The 22,345-nt window shown below is 42.9% G+C and overlaps 1 protein-coding gene across 2 annotated transcripts in view; it reads left to right on the plus strand.

Annotated features, from left to right (window-relative positions):
- LOC310856859 (Golgi apparatus protein 1-like) overlaps window positions 1-22,345 on the plus strand; it is a 123,404-nt gene that overhangs the window by 39,970 nt on the left and 61,089 nt on the right. For both annotated transcript variants that reach the window (XR_014569102.1, XM_083762364.1), the window contains exons 5-7: window positions 16,196-16,399; window positions 20,334-20,405; window positions 21,382-21,568. Coding sequence is in view for 1 of the 2 variants with exons in the window: in XM_083762364.1 (XP_083618490.1) it covers window positions 16,196-16,399; window positions 20,334-20,405; window positions 21,382-21,568 (463 nt within the window). In the remaining variant the exon portion in view is untranslated. The remainder of the gene's footprint in view (window positions 1-16,195; window positions 16,400-20,333; window positions 20,406-21,381; window positions 21,569-22,345) is intronic.

The raw sequence follows: 22,345 nt of genomic DNA on the forward strand, positions 1-22,345 counted from the left end.
GTGTGTGTGTGTGTGTGTGTGTGTGTGTGTGTGTGTGTGTGTGTGTGTGTGTGTGTGTGTGTGTGTGTGTGTGTGTGTGTGTGTGTGTGTGTGTGTGTGTGTGTGTGTGTGTGTGTGTGTGTGTGTGTGTGTGTGTGTGTGTGTGTGTGTGTGTGTGTGTACACGATTCAAACCGTAAGATTGGTCATTGTCACGGACATAATTAATTATTTCCCTTTTGCATCGGTCGTTCAGTCACAGCGTTAATTAACAACCTGCAGCTGTGTTCTCCCTTTTGATGTGCGCTCTCAGAGCGTGTCCCACTCTAATTGACTGGCTGAACTGTATACTGTAAAGAAGTACAGTATCCCCCCCCCCCTCACCCCCGTGCTGACAGTGACCAGCTTTATATGCGCATAGACCATAGACTGTAAAAAATATGGACAAAGCGTTCCCCGGGTCTAACATGAACGTAAAATGAAGCCTGAAATCCCTTGCATTCTAATGCACTGTAAATCGCCATCTTTCTAGATCCGTTTTGGACCAGCTGGCCATTGGCTGGCTCCCTTTTGGACCAGCTGGCCATTGGCTGGCCCAGACAACGAGGCGGGACTTCCCCCCTTCTTCTCCGTTGGTTTTTATCCCGATCATAGACTGTAACGGTAGCCACGCCCCTCAGAACATGCGCGACTTTATGGTCATTTTTTTAATTAATGGGACCATCATTTTCCAAAAAGAATATTATGACATTAGAAATGAGACTTTAAACTAGTGACTGGAAGCAGAAAGTATTCATGACCATGTTTATTAAGGTAATACAGTCTAGGTGAAGTTGGGCCAAAATACATGGGCCTCTATGGAGCTATGGGGCTTTTTGGGTCCAGTCCAGCACCACAACAGGCCATTATATGAACTACCGATTTCAAATGAGGCTTCACGAAATATCTGGCTGACTGCCCCCCTGGCGTAGACGCATGAATCTCTCCGTCTCCGGTCAGTGCAGGGTTGTTGTTGTCTGCATGGCTCAGAAAAGACGAAGCTTGAGGAAGTTATGCACGGAGTTGTTGTCTGAGGAGGAGGAAATGTTCACGTCGTGAACGTGGAAGGTAACAGCAGATTGTATTCTGATCTCCTGATGATGGTGATGTGCCAAACTCCTGCTGGCTGCAATAATGTTATGGGGAACCCCTTTTGGTGTTGGCATTATGCCATGCTTTAGCTATTGAAAAAAAATAGCAGATCTACAAGCTCATAGCGCGCCACCGAGTGGCGCGCTACGAGCTTGTAGGTATGCTATTTTTTGAAAAATCGAAGAACGACGACTGACATAGAAACATAGCTTTTTTTCAGAAAACTGTCAGGATTTTCGAAGACATTTTTAGAATCTGATCTCAGGTCAGAATGGGTTAATTATACCCTATGACCTACTGCATGTCTTCTATTGTGTTCTGAAGGTACACATTATCCCATTCTGAACGGGAACCCATTTTGGTGTCAGCATCATGTTATGCTTTAGCTATTGAAAAATAGCAGACCTACAAGCTCATAGCGCGCCACCGAGTGGCGCGCTACGAGCTTGTAGGTCTGCTATTTTTTTTAAATCGAAGACACTTTTAGAATCTGATCTCAGGTCAGATTGGGTTAATAATGAAACTGTCAGGATGTAATAGACATTTTTAGAATCTGATCTCAGGTCAGAAATTGGGTTAAGGTGTTTTGTATTGTGTTCATAATGGCTGGAGGAGCCGTCGTTGTGCTGCGCAGCGCTCGCTGTGCGGTGCCAATTGTGCCTCGTGGCCCCTCGTCTGCCTGCTGCCTTCTCTTTTCCGGTCATACATGAGTATGTTTTGACGTGTAGCCATAGCTGTCTTTTCCGGTCATACGTGTAGCCATAGCTGTCTTTTCCGGTCATACGTGTAGCCATAGCTGTCTTTTCCGGTCATACGTGTAGCCATAGCTGTCTTTTCCGGTCATACGTGTAGCCATAGCTGTCTTTTCCGGTCATACGTGTAGCCATAGCTGTCTTTTCCGGTCATACGTGTAGCCATAGCTGTCTTTTCCGGTCATACGTGTGTATGTTTTGACGTGTAGCCATAGCTGTCTTTTCCGGTCATACATGTGTATGTTTTGACGTGTAGCCATAGCTGTCTTTTCCGGTCATACATGAGTATGTTTTGATGTGTAGCCATAGCTGTCTTTTCCGGTCATACGTGTGTATGTTTTGACGTGTAGCCATAGCTGTCTTTTCCGGTCATACATGTGTATGTTTTGACGTGTAGCCATAGCTCTCTTTTCCGGTCATACATGAGTATGTTTTGACGTGTAGCCATAGCTGTCTTTTCCGGTCATACATGAGTATGTTTTGATGTGTAGCCATAGCTGTCTTTTCCGGTCATACATGTGTATGTTTTGATGTGTAGCCATAGCTGTCTTTTCCGGTCATACATGTGTATGTTTTGACGTGTAGCCATAGCTGTCTTTTCCGGTCATACATGAGTATGTTTTGATGTGTAGCCATAGCTGTCTTTTCTGGTCATACATGAGTATGTTTTGACGTGTAGCCATAGCTGTCTTTTCTGGTCATACATGTGTATGTTTTGATGTGTAGCCATAGCTGTCTTTTCTGGTCATACATGAGTATGTTTTGACGTGTAGCCATAGCTGTCTTTTCTGGTCATACATGTGTATGTTTTGATGTGTAGCCATAGCTGTCTTTTCTGGTCATACATGAGTATGTTTTGACGTGTAGCCATAGCTGTCTTTTCTGGTCATACATGTGTATGTTTTGATGTGTAGCCATAGCTGTCTTTTCCGGTCATACATGAGTATGTTTTGACGTGTAGCCATAGCTGTCTTTTCTGGTCATACATGTGTATGTTTTGACGTGTAGCCATAGCTGTCTTTTCCGGTCATACATGTGTATGTTTTGATGTGTAGCCATAGCTGTCTTTTCCGGTCATACATGAGTATGTTTTGATGTGTAGCCATAGCTGTCTTTTCCGGTCATACATGTGTATGTTTTGACGTGTAGCCATAGCTGTCTTTTCCGGTCATACATGAGTATGTTTTGATGTGTAGCCATAGCTGTCTTTTCCGGTCATACATGTGTATGTTTTGACGTGTAGCCATAGCTGTCTTTTCCGGTCATACATGAGTATGTTTTGACGTGTAGCCATAGCTGTCTTTTCCGGTCATACATGTGTATGTTTTGACGTGTAGCCATAGCTGTCTTTTCCGGTCATACATGTGTATGTTTTGACGTGTAGCCATAGCTGTCTTTTCAGGTCATACATGAGTATGTTTTGACGTGTAGCCATAGCTGTCTTTTCCGGTCATACATGTGTATGTTTTGATGTGTAGCCATAGCTGTCTTTTCAGGTCATACATGAGTATGTTTTGACGTGTAGCCATAGCTGTCTTTTCCGGTCATACATGTGTATGTTTTGACGTGTAGCCATAGCTGTCTTTACATACATGTGTATGTTTTGACGTGTAGCCATAGCTGTCTTTACATACATGTGTATGTTTTGACGTGTAGCCATAGCTGTCTTTACATACATGTGTATGTTTTGATGTGTAGCCATAGCTGTCTTTACATACATGTGTATGTTTTGACGTGTAGCCATAGCTGTCTTTACATACATGTGTATGTTTTGACGTGTAGCCATAGCTGTCTTTACATACATGTGTATGTTTTGATGTGTAGCCATAGCTGTCTTTACATACATGTGTATGTTTTGACGTGTAGCCATAGCTGTCTTTACATACATGTGTATGTTTTGATGTGTAGCCATAGCTGTCTTTTCCGGTCATACATTGTTTTTTTTTTTTTTTTTAAGATATTTTTTTTTGCGGCTTACGCCTTTTATTGATTTTTTAAGGGATAGACAGTAGGCTGACAGGAAACGGGAGAGAGATGGGGGGATGACATGCGGTAAAGGCTGTGTCGGGTCCGGGAGTCGAACCCGCGGCACACCGCGACTGGATCACCAGTCCGGTGCCCAGACCGTTACACTACGGCCTGGGCCCATGTGTATGTTTTGACGTGTAGCCATAGCTGTCTTTTCCGGTCATACATGTGTATGTTTTGACGTGTAGCCATAGCTGTCTTTTCCGGTCATACATGTGTATGTTTTGACGTGTAGCCATAGCTGTCTTTTCCGGTCATACATGAGTATGTTTTGACGTGTAGCCATAGCTGTCTTTTCCGGTCATACATGAGTATGTTTTGACGTGTAGCCATAGCTGTCTTTTCCGGTCATACATGAGTATGTTTTGATGTGTAGCCATAGCTGTCTTTTCCGGTCATACATGAGTATGTTTTGACGTGTAGCCATAGCTGTCTTTTCCGGTCATACATGAGTATGTTTTGACGTGTAGCCATAGCTGTCTTTTCCGGTCATACATGTGTATGTTTTGACGTGTAGCCATAGCTGTCTTTTCCGGTCATACATGAGTATGTTTTGATGTGTAGCCATAGCTGTCTTTTCCGGTCATACATGTGTATGTTTTGATGTGTAGCCATAGCTGTCTTTTCCGGTCATACATGAGTATGTTTTGATGTGTAGCCATAGCTGTCTTTTCCGGTCATACATGTGTATGTTTTGACGTGTAGCCATAGCTGTCTTTTCCGGTCATACATGAGTATGTTTTGACGTGTAGCCATAGCTGTCTTTTCCGGTCATACATGTGTATGTTTTGATGTGTAGCCATAGCTGTCTTTTCCGGTCATACATGTGTATGTTTTGACGTGTAGCCATAGCTGTCTTTTCCGGTCATACATGAGTATGTTTTGACGTGTAGCCATAGCTGTCTTTTCCGGTCATACATGAGTATGTTTTGACGTGTAGCCATAGCTGTCTTTTACATGTGTATGTTTTGACGTGTAGCCATAGCTGTCTTTTCCGGTCATACATGTGTATGTTTTGACGTGTAGCCATAGCTGTCTTTTCCGGTCATACATGAGTATGTTTTGATGTGTAGCCATAGCTGTCTTTTCCGGTCATACATGTGTATGTTTTGACGTGTAGCCATAGCTGTCTTTTCCGGTCATACATGAGTATGTTTTGATGTGTAGCCATAGCTGTCTTTTCCGGTCATACATGAGTATGTTTTGATGTGTAGCCATAGCTGTCTTTTCCGGTCATACATGAGTATGTTTTGATGTGTAGCCATAGCTGTCTTTTCCGGTCATACATGTGTATGTTTTGATGTGTAGCCATAGCTGTCTTTTCCGGTCATACATGTGTATGTTTTGACGTGTAGCCATAGCTGTCTTTTCTGGTCATACATGTGTATGTTTTGACGTGTAGCCATAGCTGTCTTTTCCGGTCATACATGTGTATGTTTTGACGTGTAGCCATAGCTGTCTTTTCCGGTCATACATGAGTATGTTTTGATGTGTAGCCATAGCTGTCTTTTCCGGTCATACATGAGTATGTTTTGATGTGTAGCCATAGCTGTCTTTTCCGGTCATACATGAGTATGTTTTGACGTGTAGCCATAGCTGTCTTTTCCGGTCATACATGTGTATGTTTTGATGTGTAGCCATAGCTGTCTTTTCCGGTCATACATGAGTATGTTTTGACGTGTAGCCATAGCTGTCTTTTCCGGTCATACATGAGTATGTTTTGACGTGTAGCCATAGCTGTCTTTTCCGGTCATACATGAGTATGTTTTGACGTGTAGCCATAGCTGTCTTTTCCGGTCATACATGAGTATGTTTTGACGTGTAGCCATAGCTGTCTTTTCCGGTCATACATGTGTATGTTTTGACGTGTAGCCATAGCTGTCTTCTCTAATGGGTTTCTGTGCCATGTTGGAGAGGCCGCTGTGTGTTTAGTGCGAGTCTGTTTGACATGCTCCGTATTTGAGCGTGTACACCCCCCCCCCCCCTGTTAAAGTCCTCCCGGGGATCCAAGCAACGATATCTATATATATATATATCAAGTGTAATGCTTAATTGGGTCGTCCACTCACAGTTGACAGTCTTTGTATTGAGTTTGTGCTTAAAATGTACTGTAAATTCTACAAACTGTTAATAAATATTTCAATCAATCAATCAATCTATATATATAATATATATATACTTTTGCAAAGCTTCAGTGCTAATTGGCCAACTGTGTTGCTTGTTGATGTTGGTTTGAAACGCTGTCAGTTGGTTTGCTCCCCCGTGTCCAGACATGGACTCAGTCAGTCAGTCAGTCAGTCAGTCCCCTGTGTCCAAACATGGACTCAGTCAGTCAGTCAGTCAGTCAGTCCCCTGTGTCCAAACATGGACTCAGTCAGTCAGTCAGTCAGTCCCCTGTGTCCAAACATGGACTCAGTCAGTCCCCTGTGTCCAAACATGGACACAGTCAGTCAGTCCCCTGTGTCCAAACATGGACACAGTCAGTCAGTCAGTCAGTCCCCTGTGTCCAAACATGGACACAGTCAGTCAGTCAGTCAGTCAGTCAGTCAGTCAGTCAGTCCCCTGTGTCCAGACATGGACTCAGTCAGTCAGTCAGTCAGTCAGTCCCCTGTGTCCAGACATGGACTCAGTCAGTCAGTCAGTCAGTCAGTCAGTCCCCTGTGTCCAAACATAGACTCAGTCAGTCAGTCCCCTGTGTCCAGACATGGACTCAGTCAGTCAGTCAGTCCCCTGTGTCCAGACATGGACTCAGTCAGTCAGTCAGTCAGTCAGTCCCCTGTGTCCAAACATGGACTCAGTCAGTCAGTCAGTCCCCTGTGTCCAAACATAGACTCAGTCAGTCAGTCCCCTGTGTCCAAACATGGACTCAGTCAGTCAGTCAGTCAGTCCCCTGTGTCCAAACATGGACTCAGTCAGTCAGTCAGTCAGTCCCCTGTGTCCAAACATGGACTCAGTCAGTCAGTCAGTCAGTCAGTCAGTCCCCTGTGTCCAGACATGGACTCAGTCAGTCAGTCAGTCAGTCAGTCCCCTGTGTCCAGACATGGACTCAGTCAGTCAGTCAGTCAGTCAGTCAGTCCCCTGTGTCCAAACATGGACTCAGTCAGTCAGTCAGTCAGTCAGTCAGTCCCCTGTGTCCAAACATGGACTCAGTCAGTCAGTCAGTCAGTCAGTCAGTCCCCTGTGTCCAAACATGGACTCAGTCAGTCAGTCAGTCAGTCAGTCAGTCCCCTGTGTCCAAACATGGACTCAGTCAGTCAGTCAGTCAGTCAGTCAGTCAGTCCCCTGTGTCCAAACATGGACTCAGTCAGTCAGTCAGTCAGTCAGTCCCCTGTGTCCAAACATGGACACAGTCAGTCAGTCAGTCAGTCCCCTGTGTCCAAACATGGACACAGTCAGTCAGTCAGTCAGTCCCCTGTGTCCAAACATGGACACAGTCAGTCAGTCAGTCAGTCAGTCAGTCAGTCCCCTGTGTCCAAACATGGACACAGTCAGTCAGTCAGTCAGTCAGTCAGTCAGTCCCCTGTGTCCAAACATGGACACAGTCAGTCAGTCAGTCAGTCAGTCAGTCAGTCCCCTGTGTCCAGACATGGACTCAGTCAGTCAGTCCCACATGATGTTGGTGCTGTCGCTGGAAACCCATGTCCAAAAAAAACAACTTATTTTTCAGGAAAAGACAGAAGCTTTGTTTTTTTTAATCAGAACTTAATGTTTAATTTTAAATAGTTTATTAAATTATTGACACCTTTATATAAATTCAATATTTGATAGCACACACAGTATTGGAGAAAATAACTGCTGTCAAACGCTTCATATAGGTCTCAATGAGATGCCTACTCCTCTCTACTGGCATTTTGGCCCACAAACTGCTCCAGTTGACCCAGATTAGAAGGCTTTAGCTATTTAACATGCTTTAGCTATTTAAAAATAGCAGATCTACAAGCTCATATCCCGCCACCGAGTGGCGCGATATGAGCTTGTAGGTCTGCTATTTTTGAAAAACCGAAGAACGACTGACATAGAAACATAGCTTTTTCAGAAAACTGTCAGGATGTAGAAGACATTTATATAGAATCTGATCTCAGGTCAGAATGGGTTATAGAACAGTCCAGCGCTTCCTGTTGAGCCGTTCCTGGTTCTGTTGAGCCGTTCCTGGTTCTGTTGAGCCGTTCCTGGTTCTGTTGAGCCGTTCCTGGTTCTGTTGAGCCGTTCCTGGTTCTGTTGAGCCGTTCCTGGTTCTGTTGAGCCGTTCCTGGTTCTGTTGAGCCGTTCCTGGTTCTGTTGAGCCGTTCCTGGTTCTGTTGAGCCGTTCCTGGTTCTGTTGAGCCGTTCCTGGTTCTGTTGAGCCGTTCCTGGTTCTGTTGAGCCGTTCCTGGTTCTGTTGAACCGTTCCTTGGTGCTTCTTGATGTGTGTTTTGGGTCGTTGTCCTTCTGGAAGACGTTTGACGTGTTGAGTCTATTGAAAAATCACACCAGTGTGAACCGAGTGGTGCAACTCCAGTCTATTGGTTCTCTGTATCATTCCAATTTGTATCGTCCAATTTCTTCTCTGTATCGTTCCAATTTCTTCTCTGTACTCTGGTGCCCCCTACTGGTATAAATAAGTAACATACCCGTGCTCACTTATACAGGTACCTACCTACCTACCTAGGTACATGGACGTTGCTGGATGTAGGAGTGGTTGCACCACTCAAAAACATGCAAGGCTACTACTAATACTTCTGTCCACCACCGTACATACTGTACATGTCACAATCATTACTGTACAGGTAGACGGTAGACAACACAAATGTCATACCAACATACACATGGAATATTGTAATATCTCTGGCCTGGTATCATTGAGGATGCGCTAGGTCAGGACGTGAACACAGAGACACGTCCAATGCATCCCTCCATTGGAATCTCTAGGACTAGGACGTCTGGAATGGGTTAAGGTTTGTGTGTTGCAGTAGAGACAGACAGACAGACAGACAGACAGCAGGACGTTTGCCTGGCTGTGGTTGGTCTCCAGTGTCTGTAGACAGACAGACAGACAGACGGAGGTTTGCCTGGCTGTGGTTGGTCTGTAGAGAGACAGACAGACAGACAGCAGGAGGTTTGCCTGGCTGTGGTTGGTCTGTAGAGAGACAGACAGACAGACAGACAGCAGGAGGTTTGCCTAGCTGTGGTGGGTCTCCAGTGTCTGTAGACAGACAGACTTTTCCCTTTTTTTCCCCCCTATGAATAACGGGATGTATTTCTTAACGTGATTTAATGACCTTGTCAGCTGAAGTCAAATAAAGATGGGTGGGGGTGTTTTTTGTGTGTGTATAAATCTGATTGTATGTCCCTTAACCCATTCTGACCGGGCACCCATTTTGGTGTTAGCATCATGTTATGCTTTAGCTATTTAAAAATAGCAGATCTACAAGCTCATATCGCGCCACCGAGTGGCGCGCTACGAGCTTGTAGGTCTGCTATTTTTTGAAAAATCGAAGAACGACTGACATTTTTAGAATCTGATCTCAGGTCAGAATGGGTTCGTCAGACCAGTGGAAACCTCGTATGAATCTGATCTCAGGTCAGAATGGGTTAAAAACGGCCGCAACATTTGCGTTGGGTCCCGCCGGCCGCCGCAGGCTCTCGCCACCGATGCAGGGCTCGAATATATATATATATATATATATATATATATATATATATATATATATATATATATATATGTATATATATATATATATATATATGTATATATAACTATATGTATATGTGTGTATCCTCTCTGTGTCTCTCCATCCAGGACAGACACTCTCAGGGTGGGTTGATGGCGTGTCTCTGCAGAGATTAAAATAGAGTGCATTTTGCATCCCAAACTGCAGTTTATAGTTAAAGGAGAATTCCATACTAAAAGGCTTTCTTACCTTTCTTTGTAGTTGTTACGTCCCCACCAAAGAGGTCCAGGTGTCATTTTGTGCAAAAGCTCCTTATTGGCTATTTCCCCTACCATAAGCCCTAAATGAATTGCATTGAATTGAATGGGATGTATGGGGTGTTGTGCTAATTCGCTTATTTCCATCGAAATAAGTAGTAAAGTGTGCCGCTTGGGTTATTATTTACATTATGAAGAGAGGATATATACAAAAGATATATAATTTTGAGCGATGGAAATAAGCGAATTAGCACAACACCCCATACATCCGGTTCAATTCAATGCAATTCATTTAGGGATTATGGTAGGGTAAATAGCCAATAAGGAGCTTTTGCACAAAATAACACCTGGACCTCTTTGATTTTGACGTAACAACTACAAAGAAAAGTAAGAAAGCCTTCTAGTATGGAATTCTCCTTTAACCCATTCTAGAATCCCTTTTGGTGTTAGCATTCTGTTATGCTTTAGCTCATGGGTGGGCAACTTTGACGATAGAGAGGGCCACAATATTTCCACGCTCACTCCAGTGGGGGCCACATTGCATATTAATGTCGTAGCAATTTATTTTTTGCTATATTTGAATTGAAATCCTGAATATTTATTTTGCCATTTTTAAATTGGAATCCTGAAGTAAAAGTTTTATTGAATGGATGTAGTTATAGTTATGTTATAGCTTTATGAATTAAATACAGATACATTGGACATAAAAAAGAGAAGACATGAATATAACATTGTAATCATCATACTATAATTCTAACAATGTCTGTCTGTCAGAAACAAACGCTTATCTCCTCATTGCCTGCACCAATCACCAAGCATTGACCATATGAATATGGAGGTCTTAACGGAGCCCTTTTTTCGATTTGACACATTCATTATTAATAATGAATTTATTAGTGAATTGGGCGCAGTACCCCCCGCGGCCACCGGTGGGGGGGGGGGGGGGGGCAAATATCTCACAACGGGTAAGGGCTAGTACTGGTAATTAAAGGTATATTCAGTGATTTCACTCAAAAAACCATAGGTTTCGTTTTTGGCTGTGGGACCCAGCCTTTCGTCCAATCAGGATAGAGAGTCAAAAACGAAACCTAAGGTTTTTTTGACCCCCAGGGGTTAACTGGGGACAGGGAGGAACTCCTTATATGGCCAGCACACTCTATAGTATGATTATCACAACAAAACAAAAAATAAGTGAAATCACTGAATATACCTTTAACTGAAATCGATAATATATCAATGTTCGGATCTTAACCTGAGGGCCGCCTTACGTGATGGTGGGGGCGCCATGTGGCCCCTGAGCCGCCAGTTGCCCATGTATGGCATAGACACCAAGCCCCCAGTAAGGTTATCCAACGTTGAAGCTGCCACTACCTACTGGCCAAATGTGGAACTGCAGCACTTTCATGGAGGTGGACGGACGTACGTTCATGACGTCACGCGCGTCAGCCCCGGACCTCAAAATTGAGGTCCGGGGCTGACGCTACGCTAGGCTAAACTTCCGCTCGCTCGAGCCATTGAGTTATAATTAAACTTCCGGAAGTCTTTTCCGGGTGCTTCACAACGCCACTGAGCAACTTCTATTGAGATGAATAGCGAGGGGGGGGGGGGGGGGAGGGGCTAACGCTCCGGTTCGGTCTCTATCCTTTTATTACTCTATGATAGACAGACACAGAGTCACACAGAAAACTGGAGCCTTTTCCCTGAGTGACGGACACAGATAGACTACTGTATGTCTGGCTGACGCAACACACCGGCTTCACGGATTGGCCAGAGGCGTCACATGACGTTTGTACCACTGTAGAGATATAAGAGATAGTGTGTGGTTGACAGAACTGCATTCTGGGACAGAGACGGAGGGGCAGAACTGCATTGTGGGACAGAGAAGCAACAACAACCTGATGTTAGAATGATCCGCTGGACCCTCCATCTGAAAGGAGGACCAGAGAGATGTCGCCATGCAGCTGTGGTGCTGCAGGACAAGCTGTACTGCTTTGGAGGAAACAGTGATCACATCGATGTTCACGTCTTCAACACAGTGCCTTTATGCTGGAGGAAGCTGACCCCAGGAAGAGGAGGAGGACGCCACCTAGAGGTTCCATCCAGGCGCTACGGCCACACAGCTGTGTTGGTTGAAGATACAGTCTACATCTGGGGAGGGGTTCCTTACTGCAATGTGCTTTATGCATTTGATGTTGACGCCCACAGATGGTTCAAACCCAGGGTTTCTGGCACTGGTCCAGAGGAGAGGTGGGGCCACTCAGCCTGTGTGTTGGAGAAGGTCATGTTTATACATGGAGGATACACCATGCTGACTGGATACACTAATGACATGTACAAGTTGGACACCAGGACAATGGTCTGGTCTTTAATTAACACCAGAGGAACTCCACCTCCTGCTTCACACCTTCACTCTTCCACCATCATCGGGACAAAGATGTTTGTATTTGCGTGGTATGGGGGCCAGTACCCCCTCAGAGTGTTTGACACAGAGACCAACCTCTGGCTGAACACACCATCTCCACAGCCTCATCCAGAAGGATTCTATCATTCAGCATTTACCTACAATGGAGAGCTGTACATATTTGGTGGCTTGGACAATAATGATGTGTGGAGATTCAGTCCAGAGACCTTCTCCTGGAAGAAGGTTGAGCCCAAGGGAAAGGTCCGGGTCCGATGTATGAGATATGCTGCTGCATGCACGGTGGGAGATCGTATGTTCCTCTTTGGAGGACTAATCCCACCTGAAGACCTGTATGTCTTAGACTTCAATCCTAGCCTCAAGACATTATGTAAGCTAGCAGTTATTCAGTACGGTCTGGAGCAGTCTGAACTCACACACGACATCAGGTGGGAACTGGCAGCCATGACAACCAACAATAACAACCCGACGACGCTGACATGATAAAAGCATGCCTACGATAAAGAAGGAAATATAAATTATAAAAATCACACCTGTGTGAAGTGAGGGGCGCTAATATATTAAAGTCAAACTCAGTCAGGTGATGTGAAACAAACGGTGCCAGCACAAACATTAAACGCCGTTAACAACAAAGAGACAATATGACGTAAAGGACACATTATGGCGTAAATGTTGCCTTCATTGTCAATGCGTTTACTAAACAAACTTTGAACTAAAGACAAACATTAAACCTGTGTATAGGAAGGGCCCCTCAAAAATCTGACAAATTCATATAACGGCAAAAACAAATTACACTTGTGTGAAGTGAGCGGTGCCTTTGACTTGTTTGTCTGGGGCCACCCGTCACAACTGCCCCTACCTACCCTACCCTACCCTACCCTCCAAAAAAACCACCCACACCCTCAGATCTGAAAATATATTCCTACTGGAGGTTCCAAATACCAACCATATTGTACACCATGGGGGACCGACCCGGGCCTTCATTCTGCTGGGCAGCAGCGCGCCTGTGGAACAGCCCTCCTTATATGGACCCGACAGTACCGCAGACCATGGAGTCTTTTAAAACGGGCTTAAAAACTTATTTTTGTGTCGAACTGTTGTTTGACACACACAGGTGTGATTCTTTTTTTTTGTTTTTTTTGAGGGGCGCCGGCCCCCTCCTATGCCATGCAGCTTTGTGTGTCTGTGTGTATCACAGTGATGATTTGATTGGTTGAGCACGGAATGTCACATCCTATTCATTCCGCTCTTAAAGGGATTGTGACATTAAAAAAAAGGTTTTGGAATTGTTCTTATTTTTTTTTAGGTTTTCTAATCTCAATTGCACCCAAAAAACCTGAACTTTTAACATTCAGTAGACTTTCTGTGATCTGGGGTTTTCTGGCTCAAACAGGTGCTCTGATTTGCCGGCAGTAAGTGACATCACTCACAGCAAATCCCATATATGTCAATGGGATTTGCCAGCAGATGTCACTGTTTTCACTGTCTTGCCTGTTTTCATTGTAGCTCGAAAGGCTTCCAAACCCCAAAGAAAACTCCAGACCACAGAAAATCCACTGAATGTTCAAAGTTCAGGATTTTGGGGTGTAATTGAGGTCATAAAACCTAAAGGAAAAACGAAAAATAAAAATTAATTAAAATGAATGTCATAAAACCTTTAAAGTCACACATCACATACTGTATGGTGAGTGTGATCTTTATTTCTCGGTTATGGAAGGTAAAAAGGAATAAAGTGTCCTTTAGTTTCAGTCAGTGTGTATCAACATAATAGTCATCAGTCCAGTACCAGCCGGGGGCGGCGGTGGCTCAGGGGTTAGAGTGCCTGGATGGTAACCGTAAGGTTGCCAGTTCGAACCCTGTGGGCTCCCCCAGAGTTAGTGTCGAAGTGTCCTTGAGCAAGACACTGAACCCCTAATTGCTCCCGATGTGCTGGTTGGTGCCTTGCATGGTTTCCGCTGCCATCGGTGTATGAATGTGTGTGTGAATGGGTGAATGTAATGCACAATCTCTGTAAAGCGCCTTGGATAAAGGCGCTATATAAATGCACCATTTACCATTTATAAAAAGTGTCCATGTTTATCCAGAGTTTTTTTTGTTGCTATTTTTTAATTGGAATCCTGAAAGTTATTAAATTTGATATGCATTTAGTTATAGTTATGTTAACTTTATGAATGAAATACAAATACATTGGACATGAAAAAAAAACCTAGACAATAACATTTTAATACTAGTAATTAGCTGAAATCAATAATATATCAATGTTCGGATATTAACCTGAGGGCCGCATTACATGTGGCCCCCGGGCCGCCAGTTGCCCATGTTTAGCTATTGAAAAATAGCAGACCTACAAGCTCATAGCGCGCCACCGAGTGGCGCGCTACGAGCTTGTAGGTCTGCTATTTTTTTTTTTATCGAAGGACGACTGACATAGAAACATAGCTTTATCAGAAAACTGTCAGGATGTAGAAGACATTTTCATTCATTCATAGAATCTGATTTCAGGTCAAAAGGAGTGGGGGAGAAAGGGTGACGGCGGTCGATTGGGCCGATTATAGTCGGACTGAGTAAGAGATATATGCCTAAAATCATATTTTCAAAATGTTTCAAATGGAAAAAAAAACAGAGATGATTTCAACCGAATATTTAGACAAAGTCATGCAAGGGGAACTTTCTCTGGACTCCATGGGCTAAGAAAATAAACGTTGAAATTTCAAATTCGGTCAGAACGGCTGCTCAGACTTCCTAGTGTTAATGGATTACATTTGTCAAAAACATGTTGTTGAAGTGGGACTCATCAAACGTCCCTGGGACTCATCTCTAAAAGACCATCCCTGCATCCCGGGACTCGTTACATTGAAAACCTATTTACTGTACATCACTGCAACTATGACCAAATGAAATGTTGAGAACCGTACAGAGCACCGACGAAGGTCTGAGGACCCAAACGTTTGCTTTTTAACCCATTCTGAACGGGAAACCATTTTGGTGTCGGCATCATGTCGTGCTTTAGCTATTTAAAAATAGCAGATCTACAAGCTCATATCGCGCCACCGAGTGGCGCGATACGAGCTTGTAGGTCTGCTATTTTTGAAAAATCGAAGAACGACTGACATTTTTAGAATCTGATCTCAGGTCAGAATGGGTTAATCAGACCAGTGTGTGTCCAGTGGAAACCTCGTATGAATCTGATCTCAGGTCAGAATGGGTTAATTGCACCATGAGCACAGAGCACCATGAGAGCATGATAAAAAGAAAAGAAAAGTCTCAGTCTAAGGAGTTTTACTTCCTTTTTTCTATACGGTGAGCGAGTCTTTTCCTCTCAAAGTTTCCCTTATGTCTTTGAGACCACCGCTATACCGTAGTCTTGAAGTTTGGAAAAAAAAGGACGAAGAAAGGCGCGACAGTTTTCTCAGTGCTTCCATACTGTATATAACCATTAGGGCTGCGGATCTTTAGGTGTCCCACGATTCGATTAGATTCTTGGGGGTGACGATTCGATTCAAAAACGATCTTTTCGATTTTTCTGATTCTCGATTCAAAAAAGATTTTTTTTCGATTCTAAAGCAGTTTTTTTTATTTTTTATTAAAAACAATTAAATAGAATTTTAGCATGATCTACTCCAGTCTTCTGGCATGAAAGCAGAGTACATTTATTGAAAAGCTTGTATAATTGTAAAGTTTTTATCAACTGAATGATTTAAACACACAAAGGTTAAATCCATAAGAGTAAGAACATGTCTCATTTATTTAGCTTGCACAAATTTGAACCAGTAAAGAAGTTACAAAATCTCTTCTCACTCAATACCAGAACAATACATTCGTATTAAAACAGGTGTAAAATTAATACAATTGGCAGGCTTAGCTTAGCTGGTAGTAAATGCACTATGCAGAAACCCAGGCCATAATGCATTGCATGCACAGGTACATTTTTTGACAGGCCTAATAACCATGGTCTCTCTGTGTGTCTCTCTCTCTCCAGGACATCCACTCCCAGGGCGGCGTGATAGCGTGCCTGGAGAAGGGTCTGGTGCGGGAGGCCGAGGAGCAGACCGGGGCTCTGTCCATCAAGGAGGAGTGTAAGAAGTCCATCATGCGCGTGGCCGAGCTGTCCTCTGACGACTTCCACCTGGACCGATACCTCTACTTCTCCTGCCGGGACGACCGCGAGAGGTTCTGTGAGAACGTGAGTGGTTCTGTGAGACCGCAAGAGGTTCTGTGAGAACGTGAGTGGTTCTGTGAGACCGCGAGAGGTTCTGTGAGAACGTGAGTGGTTCTGTGAGACCGCAAGAGGTTCTGTGAGAACGTGAGTGGTTCTGTGAGACCGCGAGAGGTTCTGTGAGAACGTGAGTGGTTCTGTGAGACCGCGAGAGGTTCTGTGAGAACGTGAGTGGTTCTGTGAGACCGCGAGAGGTTCTGTGAGAACGTGAGTGGTTCTGTGAGACCGCGAGAGGTTCTGTGAGAACGTGAGTGGTTCTGTGAGACCGCGAGAGGTTCTGTGAGAACGTGAGTGGTTCTGTGAGACCGCGAGAGGTTCTGTGAGACCGCGAGAGGTTCTGTGAGAACGTGAGTGGCGTGTTTTCATACAGTGCTGGTGGTGGAAAAGTACTCGATTGTCTTAGGTAAAAGTACCAATACTGCCATTTAGAACTACTTCGTATCGGCATAAAAAATTACTTAAAGTACTAAAAGTATTCATATTGCAGAATGTCCCATTTCACAAGTTCAAAATGTGTAGAAAATCGATTGAAAATAACTGATCTACAAGCTCTCAATGTGCCGCGTTGCGACGCATTGTGAGCTTGTAGATCGGCTATTTTAAAATGGCCGAAATGTATAGGGTTGAAGTGGTTAATGTATGTTTTCTGATCAAAATTAAAATCGCCAAAGTAACTACAGTAACTACAGTAACTAAAGTTTTCAAATAATAATTGTAGTGAAGTAAAAAAAAAACACCTAATAGTGGTGGTTTTCAAATTTCAACCCCTTTTTCATATCAAGGCCCGTGATTATTTATTCAGCATTTTAGCCACGGACCACCATTCGATGTCACATCTTGCCACTCGGACCCTACACTAGCTTGTAGATCTGCTATTTTTTTGCTACAACAGTATATGCAATGTGGCCCTCTGGAGTGAATGTGGTAATATATGTTGTGGCCCTCTCCGTCGAGGCACACACACACACAAACCAGCCCCTAATACCACCACTTTTACAGAACAACATAAATGATACACACCAACAGACAACTACACAACCCTTTGTTGCTCTCACAAGAATGATGCTGGCAAAAGGATTCAAGATAGAAGAGGGTTTATTTGTCACTCACTGATATACAGGTACAGTGAAATTATCATGATGGCACTGGCCTTCTGGCCTGCCTGCCGCCTTCTGGCCTGCCTGCCTGTCAAAAAAACGAAACAAAAGATTTTCCAGCCCTGTATAAAGTGTAGTTTGGTAGCCTGGGCACCATTTTCATTTCGGTATATGATCCGGGCGGGAGCGGATGATATCGTTACGTCATGTTGTAGTATTGTTTTGTAGTCATCAGGATGATATCGTTACGTCATGTTGTAGTCATTGTTTTGTAGTCATCAGGATGATATCGTTAGGTCATGTTGTAGTATTGTTTTGTAGTCATCAGGATGATATCGTTACGTCATGTTGTAGTATTGTTTTGTAGTCATCAGGATGATATCGTTACGTCATGTTGTAGTATTGTTTTGTAGTCATGATGATATCGTTACGTCATGTTGTAGTATTGTTTTGTAGTCATCAGGATGATATCGTTAGGTCATGTTGTAGTATTGTTTTGTAGTCATCAGGATGATATCGTTACGTCATGTTGTAGTATTGTTTTGTAGTCATCAGGATGATATTGTTACGTCATGTTGTAGTCATTGTTTTGTAGTCATCAGGATGATATCGTTACATCATGTTGTAGTATTGTTTTTTGTCATCAGGATGATATCGTTACGTCATGTTGTAGTATTGTTTTGTAGTCATCAGGATGATATCGTTACGTCATGTTGTAGTATTGTTTTGTAGTCATCAGGATGATATCGTTACGTCATGTTGTAGTATTGTTTTGTAGTCATCAGGATGATATCGTTACGTCATGTTGTAGTATTGTTTTGTAGTCATCAGGATGATATCGTTACGTCATGTTGTAGTATTGTTTTGTAGTCATCAGGATGATATCGTTACGTCATGTTGTAGTATTGTTTTGTAGTCATCAGGATGATATCGTTACGTCATGTTGTAGTGTTGTTTTGTAGTCATCAGGATGATATCGTTACATCATGTTGTAGTATTGTTTTGTAGTCATCAGGATTATATCGTTACGTCATGTTGTAGTATTGTTTTGTAGTCATCAGGATTATATCGTTACGTCCTGTTGTAGTATTGTTTTGTAGTCATCAGGATTATATCGTTATGTCATGTTGTAGTATTGTTTTGTAGTCATCAGGATTATATCGTTACATCCTGTTGTAGTATTGTTTTGTAGTCATCAGGATTATATCGTTACGTCATGTTGTAGTATTGTTTTGTAGTCATCAGGATGATATCGTTACGTCATGTTGTAGTATTGTTTTGTAGTCATCAGGATTATATCGTTACGTCATGTTGTAGTATTGTTTTGTAGTCATCAGGATTATATCGTTACGTCATGTTGTAGTATTGTTTTGTAGTCATCAGGATGATATCGTTAGGTCATGTTGTAGTATTGTTTTGTAGTCATCAGGATGATATCGTTACGTCATGTTGTAGTATTGTTTTTTGTCATCAGGATGATATCGTTACGTCATGTTGTAGTATTGTTTTGTAGTCATCAGGATTATATCGTTATGTCATGTTGTAGTATTGTTTTATAGTCATCAGGATGATATCGTTAGGTCATGTTGTAGTATTGTTTTGTAGTCATCAGGATGATACAGTTACGTCATGTTGTAGTATTGTTTTGTAGTCATCAGGATGATATCGTTACGTCATGTTGTAGTATTGTTTTATAGTCATCAGGATGATACAGTTACGTCATGTTGTAGTATTGTTTTGTAGTCATCAGGATGATATCGTTACGTCATGTTGTAGTATTGTTTTATAGTCTTCAGGATGATATCGTTACGTCATGTTGTAGTATTGTTTTGTAGTCTTCAGGATGATATCGTTACATCATGTTGTAGTCATTGTTTTGTAGTCATCAGGATGATATCGTTAGGTCATGTTGTAGTATTGTTTTGTAGTCATCAGGATGATATCGTTACGTCATGTTGTAGTCATTGTTTTGTAGTCATCAGGATGATATCGTTAGGTCATGTTGTAGTATTGTTTTGTAGTCATCAGGATGATATCGTTACGTCATGTTGTAGTATTGTTTTGTAGTCATCAGGATGATATCGTTACGTCATGTTGTAGTCATTGTTTTGTAGTCATCAGGATGATATCGTTACGTCATGTTGTAGTATTGTTTTTTGTCATCAGGATGATATCGTTACGTCATGTTGTAGTCATTGTTTTGTAGTCATCATGATGATATCGTTACGTCCTGTTGTAGTATTGTTTTGTAGTCATCAGGATGATATCGTTACGTCATGTTGTAGTATTGTTTTGTAGTCATCAGGATGATATCGTTACGTCATGTTGTAGTCATTGTTTTGTAGTCATCAGGATGATATCGTTACGTCATGTTGTAGTATTGTTTTTTGTCATCAGGATGATATCGTTACGTCATGTTGTAGTCATTGTTTTGTAGTCATCAGGATGATATCGTTAGGTCATGTTGTAGTCATTGTTTTGTAGTCATCAGGATGATATCGTTAGGTCATGTTGTAGTCATTGTTTTGTAGTCATCAGGATGATATCGTTACGTCATGTTGTACAACATGATGTAACGATATCATCAGCGGATCATATACCAAAATGAAATAGAGACCAGGCTTTCCTCCGAGGTGGTGGAAAGGCAGGTGGGCGAGGTTAGTAGTTTGGTAACCGTTGGTCTTACAGCCTCCCTGAGACGACTGTAGTACTGTACACATGTATACAACTGGATGTGAAATGTCGGGGAAAAGAAATAATGAGAAATGTTTAAAAAAACAAACCCTGTTATCTGTGATTCCCAGACACCAGCTGGAGAGGGACGCGTCTACAAGTGTCTTTTCAACCACAAATTTGAAGAGGCCATGTCTGAGAGGGTGAGCAATCATCTGCAAATGACTTTCTCCACACACACAGTCAATATGAGGCGGGGCAATTTAACGCTGTTATTGTTGTATAACAATGGAAACGCTCTTTTATTCTCCCAAGTTATTTACCACCCCTCCCCCTCCCCCTCCAAAACGTGTTTACAGAAGAAGTAAAAGTAGAAATACCAAATACCACTTGCTGTTATCTCCCTATTCTAACCTTTTTTTTTTTTCTTTTTTTTTTAATTCCCTACTCGATCATACTACAATGTCGCACCATACACTAGCTCGGTTTTTTTTAGGGGGGGGGGCTCTGACATTTTTTGCTTTTTTTTTATTTGATTGTTTTCTCATTGTTTCGTTTGTTTTTTTATGCTTAATTTAAAAGTTAGTTAACAGTACAAGGTAGAAATGAATAAAGCACACTGGCTGGACGCGTTTTTCGGAAAACCCGATGGAGAAACGCCGCAAAAAATCTGAAAGAACGCGCTCTGTGTGCAGGGACCTTTACCCATTCTGACCTGAGATCAGATTCTAAAAATGTCTTCTACATCCTGACAGTTTTCTGAAAAAAGCTGATGTCAGTCGTCAGTCATTTTTTCTAAAATGGCAGACCTACATGCTCGTAGCGCGCCACTCGGCGCGCTATGAGCTTGTAGATCTGCTATTTTTCAATAGCTAAAGCTTAACAAAGGGGTTCCCGACCAAAATTGGTTAACAGTACAAGGTAAAAAAAAAAAAGAATAAAGCTAAAAGAAAAAGGAGTAAGACACCATTTCGACCAAAATAGGTACTTATCTTTGGCGAACGAAACCGTCGCTCCGCAGAAGTATAAATTATGGTATAGAACTGTGCATTCACTGTGTCACGGTACAGTACGGTACAGTACACACCATATCACTGATATCGTGTGATATCACGATATCGTTGGAGACCTTGTCGTCTCACCATATCGCCCCCACACCTCCCTCCCTCCCTCCCTTAGTGTCGAGAGGCGCTGACCACCAGGCAGAAGCTGATCGCTCAGGACTACAAGGTCAGCTACTCGCTGGCCAAGGCCTGCAAGTCTGACCTGAGGAAGTACCGCTGCAGCGCCGACACCAACATGCCGCGCGCCCGCGAGGCGCGCCTCTCCTACCTGCTGCTGTGTCTGGAGTCCGCCGTGCACCGAGGTACGCTCCATTCAATAGTTTAGGTAGGAGAGGTACGCTTGATTCAATAGTTTAGGTAGGAGAGGTACGCTCGATTCAATAGTTTAGGTAGGAGAGGTACGCTCGATTCAATAGTTTAGGTAGGAGAGGTACGCTTGATTCAATAGTTTAGGTAGGAGAGGTACGCTCCATTCAATAGTTTAGGTAGGAGAGGTACGCTCGATTCAATAGTTTAGGTAGGAGAGGTACGCTCCATTCAATAGTTTAGGTAGGAGAGGTACGCTTGATTCAATAGTTTAGGTAGGAGAGGTACGCTCGATTCAATAGTTTAGGTAGGAGAGGTACGCTCGATTCAATAGTTTAGGTAGGAGAGGTACGCTCGATTCAATAGTTTAGGTAGGAGAGGTACGCTCGATTCAATAGTTTAGGTAGGAGAGGTACGCTCGATTCAATAGTTTAGGTAGGAGAGGTACGCTCGATTCAATAGTTTAGGTAGGAGAGGTACGCTCGATTCAATAGTTTAGGTAGGAGAGGTACGCTCGATTCAATAGTTTAGGTAGGAGAGGTACGCTCGATTCAATAGTTTAGGTAGGAGAGGTACGCTCGATTCAATAGTTTAGGTAGGAGAGGTACGCTTGATTCAATAGTTTAGGTAGGAGAGGTACGCTTGATTCAATAGTTTAGGTAGGAGAGGTACGCTTGATTCAATAGTTTAGGTAGGAGAGGTACGCTCGATTCAATAGTTTAGGTAGGAGAGGTACGCTCGATTAAATAGTTTAGGTAGGAGAGGTACGCTCG

Source organism: Protomyctophum parallelum, assembly GCF_964188405.1.
Source record: "Protomyctophum parallelum genome assembly, chromosome: 4".
Classification (NCBI taxonomy): Eukaryota; Metazoa; Chordata; class Actinopteri; order Myctophiformes; family Myctophidae; genus Protomyctophum; species Protomyctophum parallelum.